Source organism: Impatiens glandulifera, chromosome 3 (genome assembly GCF_907164915.1).
Source record: "Impatiens glandulifera chromosome 3, dImpGla2.1, whole genome shotgun sequence".
In the NCBI taxonomy this organism is placed as follows: Eukaryota; Viridiplantae; Streptophyta; class Magnoliopsida; order Ericales; family Balsaminaceae; genus Impatiens; species Impatiens glandulifera.
Genome location: NC_061864.1, coordinates 60,329,436 through 60,338,007, shown reverse-complemented (window position 1 = coordinate 60,338,007; position 8,572 = coordinate 60,329,436). Strand labels below are relative to the sequence as shown.

General features: G+C 29.2%; 1 protein-coding gene across 1 annotated transcript; it reads right to left on the bottom strand.

Annotated features, from left to right (window-relative positions):
* Window positions 1-250: 250 nt before the first annotated feature.
* On the bottom strand, window positions 251-2,026 carry LOC124931331 (glucan endo-1,3-beta-glucosidase 5-like). The gene is made up of 2 exons (XM_047471771.1): window positions 1,529-2,026; window positions 251-1,458 (listed from the first exon to the last, which is right to left on the bottom strand). Exons 1-2 carry the CDS (start codon window positions 1,852-1,854, stop codon window positions 318-320), a joined length of 1,467 nt encoding a protein of 488 aa, XP_047327727.1. The 5' UTR covers window positions 1,855-2,026; the 3' UTR covers window positions 251-317.
* Window positions 2,027-8,572: the final 6,546 nt, after the last annotated feature.

Genomic DNA, 8,572 nt, shown 5'->3' with positions numbered 1-8,572 from the left:
TCGAGTATCATTTTTCATATTCGAGAATCTCCATCTCCTTTATTTTGGGCAAGTTAAAATTCAACTATGAGGTTGGTTGTTCCAAAGACCAACATTTATTATTCAACTTATTCGTTAAACGCTCACATTATTTATTTGCAAACATTCCTATAACATCTTATTACCTAATCGCTATTTATTTAATTTTATAAACTAAATTAAACTATCCCATGCTAATTTAAAAAGATATCATTACTATTATTGTCTAAACAAATACATAATCTAAACACTATCTTAAAATTCTCAAATAAACATATTTTCTTCCAAAAACAACATCATCACACAAATGTCACAAACAACATCAAAATACTCAAAACCATAACCACCGGCTTCTCCAACCCAACACCACCACTTCCATCACCACCACCGCCACCACCACCACCGCTAGTACTCGACTCAGAATCATCCACCGTCTTAATCATAAGACTAAACTTACAACCACCACTAGACGGATCACTAGTAGTCACGACCGACAAATTCGGAAATTGACAAGCACTCGCCAACTGATTATTCTGTTGATAATAACTATTAAACGCATAAGAAACATTCCCTCTCGAATCAAGATTCCCACAAGTATAACCAAGACTAGTACAATCAGCTTTACTACAAGCATAATCAACACTATCAGCCAATTTTGGATTATCCAAACTTCCCCAACTCGCTAAAACACACCATTTCTTACTCAAATACTCAACTCCACTCGCCGCCACCAATCCACCTCCTCCGTTACTAATACTCAAATTATACTTCGGCAAACCATCGTAATAGAAAACCCCCCAATGTCTTTCGAAATTCCCGGGTTGAATACTCTTCGCATCCTCATCAATTAAGCTGAATAAATAAGCATCAACCAGACCTGGTCTCATCGGGGTTCCTGCTGTTATATGTGTGATTAACCCCTGGTTGAATTTTTCAGCAAATTGTAGATTCGCACTCCGATCACCATCCGTCGGCCAACCTATCTCGCCAACTATTATCGATAAATTTCCAAACCCGTTTTTCTGAAGTGCCCATACTAAAGTATCGTAATTGGCGTCGAAAACATTTTGGTATACCCTACCGTTGTCGTTGATTGGAGATGAATAGTCCCCGAAAAACGCGTATTCCATCGGGAAATTGGGGTCGTTGTAGAGACTAATGAATGGGTAGATGTTGACGGTAAAGGAACCTCCATTGTCGGATAAAAACTTGACGATTTCAAGCATACGGGTACGAATGTCGGCGCGGAAATCGCCGGTGGAAGGTAGAGTTGTCGACGATTGATAAACGTCGGCGTTTAAGGGTACCGTTACTTTCACTTGATTTGATAAACCGGCTTTTATTAACGCCGCTTGAATGTTTTGCATTGCCGGTAATGTTATGTCGAGATAGCTACCGTTGTATGTTGATAAGAACGGTTCATTACCCACGGCTACGTGTCTACAATGTAAAAAAAATTCAATTTTTTTTCAAAAAAAGACATGATTATAAGATGAAATCAAAAACATACCTGATATCAACTTTATTTGATGAGATATGAACAGAAACGTTTTTCTGAACCCATTTTTCAGCATCATTAAGATTATTAGCAAGATTGTTTAACATTTCATTAGGAATTCCAACCATAACTTGAATTCCTGAACCACTTAAAGCTTTCAAAGTGGTTGAATCAGCATCAAATAGTTTGACTTTATCAAATCCATTATCTTTCAACAGCTTCACGACAGTCGCCGGCGGCAGAGGATGAGTTGCTTGATTTCCCCAGTTTGCTCCAATTCCATTCACTAAATCAACACCCATCATGAATAATGTGAGGATTCCGATTAAAGATCTCATCTTTAGCTCAAATTGTTGACAAGAAAGAGAGATTGGGATTTCAATTTATGAATGGAGTAGGTATAGAAATTGGAAAAAAGCAATAAGTTCTTTACTTCTTTAGAAGGATTACTGAAACAGGGGAAGTCTAGAGAGAGAGAGTGAGATATAAAAGCAAATTTACCTAATTTATGTGGGGATGGATGAAAGATGAAAGTGGGTAATGAAAATAAAGATAGAAAAAAGGTGTCTTCTTTGAGAGTTTACCCATCAAGGAAGGTAACCTAAAGAATTCAAATCAGGTAATTAATAAAATTGAAAATTTTCATGGATGATTTTGAATTTGAAAATTGAAATCAAGATTAAGATGGAAAAAAATGAGATTGTGAATTTGAAATTTGAAATGGTAGATAAAGGAAATATGTTATTGTGCTTTTTTGGGTTGTTTTTTAAGCATTTTTTTATAAGAAATAAACAAAATTTAATCTTTATTAATAGAAATAAACAAAAATTATTATTATCTATTTACAACAAATTATGCAATAAATATAGTAAAATAATATTTTTACACATAAATATATTATTTTTAAAACAATTTTTTATGTAGTTACATTATCAAATAAATAATAATTTTGAGTTGATTTATAATAAATATAACTTTATCTAAAAGGCATAGCAACTTTATTTTATTTTACTATATATATTAATAATTTATAATATAAATATAATTTAAAGTTTATCTACAAAATATAAACTTAATAAGAGTGTAACACATGACATGGTTCCACTTTTTTTTATCTTTAATTTTAAAAAAAAACTTTTATTTCAATTCTTTACTACTAATTTGGTATTTAATATATTTTTTGGTTTTTTAATAAAGTATATTAGAAATTTTAAAAGATTAAAATAATATGGTAGAATTTAATTATTTTCTAAATATATAAATTCATATAATATTTATGTAATTACTTTTAAAGAATTTTCATGTTATTCTATAAAATATAATAATATATAAATAATAAACTCATAATTGATAGTTAAAAAAATCTTTTATTTTATTTTAAAGCAACATATTTGGTGTTCCATTAACTATTATTTTTGTGTATTTATGTATGTATGATCTTCAAAACTGATTTATTTAAATATATATATATATATATATATATAATTCATATAATTACTTTTTAAAATAATATTTTATTATTATTTATAAAATATATCTTTTAAATGATCAATATATATTATAAAAATAAAAATAATTAATTAAATACAAGAAAAATATAATATTTTCTTTAATAATAAATATTATTTAAATCTCATTTTTTATCTTAAATTTAAAAAGTGTAAGAGATAATTAACTTTATATGTGGAACTTCAAATTATTATATATTAGCCCATTCTGAATCTTACAATACAAGAGAATAATATTAGTATATTATTTTGAAGTTTGTTGAGTTTTGTATTAAAAAAATAATAATAAGAAAATAAAGATAGAAAAGTATAACTAGACTATATGAAATGACAAAAAAAAAATAGAATAGTTTATAAATGCAAAGTAACTTTTTTAAAGAAGTAATATTTATAGATTGTTAGAATGAGTTAATGAAGTCTTTTTTATTGAGTAAAGATATATAATGTACTAAGTTAGATAAAAACTAGTTTAGGTTAATATAAATTAGATAATTTTTTTAACATAGAAAATTAGTATGAACCATAATTAGGTTGGGACTGGGATTTGATGAGCTAAACCCCACTACTCCGAGTCTAATATAAAAAAAACTACTTTATATAATAATTTATACCATCTCCAACCTATAAATCCATTTTCAATATAAATGCATAACAAATAAATGGTAATTCTTTTCAATCTAAAAACTCATTTCTAAAACTCAAAAAAATATTATTAAAATATTTATTTCTTACACTCACTTTTTAACCTTATTAATATTATTTGTATATTTATTAATTTACGTATTTAACTACAATATTTTCTTATTAATTTAATAAAATAAATATAAAATTAATTATATATCAATAATTCATAATTAATCAAATAATTCAATAATACATTTAAATAAACAAATATTAATAATTAAAAGTTAAAATTTCTATGTTTATTTGTAACGTAAAAATATAAATTTATAAAATATAAAATAAATTAGATAAATTATATAATTTATTGATTTAATTATATATTCAAAAAATATTATAATTTTTATTTTAAAAATAAAATAAAAAAATTAGAGGATAAATTTACATTATAAATATTTAAAATTATATAAAAATTAAAAAAAAAATAGATTAAGCCATTTTATAAAAATGACCAAAAGAATGATATGCAGAAAGAAAAAGAGTCATCTAAACGTAAAATGAGTTTGCGAATAGAGTCCCGTTGGAGGAGAAAATGGCATGTGTGCCCGTTAGAAGATGGTCTTAACTTACATAACCATAATAATTTACTAAAACATTTAAGAATTAAATTAAATTATTTTTATTAATTTAAATACAAAATTATTGTATATGTTTCAATATAACATACTTAAATAAAAAATAATAATACTTTTTTTCGATTATACCTCAAAACTTCGTGGTCGGCACAACTTTAATTTAAGACGTTTTAAGTAAGAATCGAATCCATAAAATTTTTATCTCTTATAAACCACTTTTATTGAACTTTAATATAAATTAGATATGATAGATTAGAATTTATTTATTTTTCACTTTTAATACTAAATAATTTAAAACTAGTATCAAATAATTGACACGAAACAATAATGCAATGAAAATGGGGGTAAAATACAAAACCAGGTGCAATTTGTAAAGTGTTGGCGCTTGGATCGGCCATCTTTAGTGAAGCACTTAGGACTGTTTGTTTGCTTTTAATAGTAGACAAGAAGCTTTACACGGATGAATGAATAATGATTGATTGGAATTCAAGTATCTCTCCTTATCTCTTTCAAACTCTACTTTTGATTCCATTTTACATATCCCCTTCAATTATATGCATCTTTTTCACAATTTTTTTTACTTAATATTAAAAAAAAATAGAATGAGTATATAGTATTAGTTAAATCATATAAACAATTTATCAAATTAAAATTTATAATGAAAAAGATCTAACTTCTCACATTATTGAAGGTCGTATTAAAGACGAACTCATTTATATTCTTAAAATATTAGTGTTGAAGAAAGCCAAACAAAATAAAATAAAAGGATATCAAAAGAATCGTTATCAAATATTTTGAGTGAAATGAAAATTATCTTAGAAGGGAATGGAGATACATATTTGTGTATGAGCATACTGATGACTTGACTAAAATATTCTCCTAATTTTAAAGATTAGAGACGGAAAAAAATCTGATTTTACTAAATAAGATATTACATGGATAAAATATAAAATCATTTAAAATCTTAGTAATGAAAAGATAAACCAACTAGGCTACTCTAATATTAATGTTATTATTACGACGTTTTTTGAGATTTTCGGAAAGTCGGTAGAGTCAGTTGAAGAATTGATCGTTCTTCTCGAGAATTTACGAGTTCGGTAACACCCTTTCTTTTAGATGGGTCCCTCACTTTCTTCATATCACCATCAAAGATGATCGGCAAATTCCATAAATTAGCCACTATTGTCAACTCATTAAAAAACTCCTCTTTAAGTTCGTGGAGCACCTCTCCGTAGCCGACATCAACCACCGAAAGTTATCTCCTCAATTCCTAAGTTACATGCTAACTAAAAATCTTCCAACATCAACATTTATATTCTCAAATACGTCATCATTCCAAGCAACTAAAATCCCAATCGACTCCCCGATAGAGTCAAGTGTTACCCATTTACACAATCACTAATTACACAGCTCCCTAACAATCCATTGATCCATCTAACAAATCTCTGTCTCATAAAAATAATATATTCTACTTCCAATAGATCCCGCAAGAGGTTTAAGAATATAACGCTTCTCGCTATCATTAATCCCACAAACATTCCAAGCTAATATTTATCAATCATTAAAATAGGCTTACTCGAAGTAAATTCGATTCAGCTTCGATACACGTTTTCCTATTGACAAGAACCCAAGGGGTAGATCACAAATCTTCTTGGTTGACACCTCTTATTAATGTGGGGATTACACGAATTTTGGGCCACACTTCTAACTCTTCAATAAGAATTTATCTGACAAAAGATTTTCTTTTATTCAACGTCATGTTATGAGTAAAAAACGCCACACATACCTCCTCCTCATCATCATATTTTTCATGTGTCTCAATCGACTATTCCTCTAATAACTCATGTACAATAATAGGGAAATCACTCACTTTCTCAAGATACAAAGATCTATTGGAATTTACTTGAACTACATTTTCTATGGGTGACCATATCTCACATTCTGCTGCATCAATTGGCTCACAATCAGCCACCAAATCTAATATCGGATGGACGAAAAATTTCATTGGGGCTTGATACAAAACTACCTGGAGCATATTATTCAGAATATTAGATGTCACTCGCAAACCGAATTCAGAATTATAGGATGGAGGTGATGATTTATGTACCAACCTAGAGGTCAATCCCGATGACTTACTTTCGATTTCGCAATCCCGACCTTCCTTCTTCATGGCACTAGTTTCATCTGTAATCGCCGCCTCTAATGGTTCATCGTTTTGGTGAATATCTGCCACACCCACCACACCCTCACTGAAATTAATTCCATACTTTGAACAAATATCCACATAAATTGGTAATGATGTTGACCCCAATATATATTTCTCTTCTGATTTCATGTAGGGGAAGTCTGAATCGGTACATCTTTCTCCCCACAATCCAAGCATAAATTAGAACTTAGCATTGACACACTCAAAGGTCATTTAGGACACATCACAACCTTATACATAATCATACCATGTTCTAGGGAAATAGTATTCGATATTCGTTCTACCGGACCCACACGAATCTTTGTCCACCGGACTTCACATGAATCTAGAGTTTTATAAATTGAACACATCAGAAGTAGATTTATCAATTGTTTGTGATGTTTCTTCATTAGAAATATAATTGGGATCAGAAAACAAAGTAATGTGATCATAATTTTTGTATTGATTTGTAATGGTTGTGACTTCTTTAAAAGTAAATATCTCTTCATAGAATACAAATATCTAGATATAACTATTCTATCTAAATCAAAGTTATATATAAAATATAACCTTTTTGTTTGAAGGATATCCAATGAAAACACACTTAATCTTTCTATTTTCAAACTTTGATTTGTGTGGACATGTATTAGTCATATAGCATAGACATCCAAAAATTTTCAACATAGTGTAATCAATTTCAGTTTCATGTAACACATAAAAATGTATTTTCTAATTTAATGTTGATGTGGGCATTCTATTTATCAAATAAGTAGTTGTTAAAAGTGAAAAGGGCCAAAACTTTATAGGCAAACCGGAATAATTCATTAATGATCTAGCTACTTTAAAAAGATATCTATGTTTTCGCTCTACAACACTATTTTATTGTGGTGTATAAACACATGTTTTTTGATGAATTATTTCCATTTGTTCAAAAAAAGTTTTGCATTTCAAATTTACAAACTCAATTCCATTATCACTTTTAACTTTCTTAATAGTTTTGTTCTACTGATTTTTAACTAGAAAAAAGAAATTTTGAATTTTGTTGAAAACAAAAGTTTTATCAATTAAAAGACAAATCCAAATGCATCTTGAATAATCATCAACAATAGTTAATATATAAGGTGTTTTAGTGAAATATTTCTTTTTATGGGGACCCCAAAGATCAATATGAATTAAATCAAAAACATCTTTTTGTCATAGTTGTGCTAGTAGGGAAAGGTAAACGATGAGATTTTGAAAGCAAACATGCCTCACAATGAGAAACTTTATTTGTAGAATTTAAACAAATGAAATTGAGTACTTTATTTGAAGGATGCCCACATCTTAGGTGCATCTTGTAACAATCTGCTACGGTACAGAAATAAATGTCACGGTCCCAATACAATTTCAGCACCCTCCATCGGTCCTAGTGTGCACTTGGACTAGATTTCTGTTTGTTGTTTTAATATTTTGTTTTTGTTTTCCCTTTCTATTTTACAAACCGAATTATGTTATTTTCTAAGTAGTTGTAACCGAATATTCTAGGACAAGACATCACATATAAAAGGCTGATCATTCTTCCCCAAGGATTCATGAATGAAATAATGAATATATGAAATTACTTGTGAAAGTTCTTCACTTCTTCACCCCCCATTTGTCTATTATGTTTTGATTATTTATTTTGGGCTGTTTGGTATAGACCAACAATATTTCTCTTCTCACCCTTGGTTCTTCTATCCCATCATCCCAAATTCTCTATTACAAAAATCCTTCCGCTGCCCTTTGATTATATATTTCCACCCGGTCCTAGAGATCAAGAACTCGATTCTTGGAATCAAGAACCATAAACACAGCTTACGAAACAAGTCGTACCATCTTGGTATCAGAGCAAGACGATCCTCAAATGAAAGAAACCCAATAGAAAACAAAGATGGATGCTCTTAAGACCTTACTCGAAGGCCTGTCCCAACAAACAAATGATATGCAAGCTGCAATGGACCGAAGATTTGATGCTGCTGAAGAAAGAATGACATCCATTGAAAGTGGGGCGTTTGGAAATGGCCAAGATCCTCGCACCCGACCCTATGTTAATGCTTCTTGCTATAGTCCTCCTACGAAGAGGTCCTTC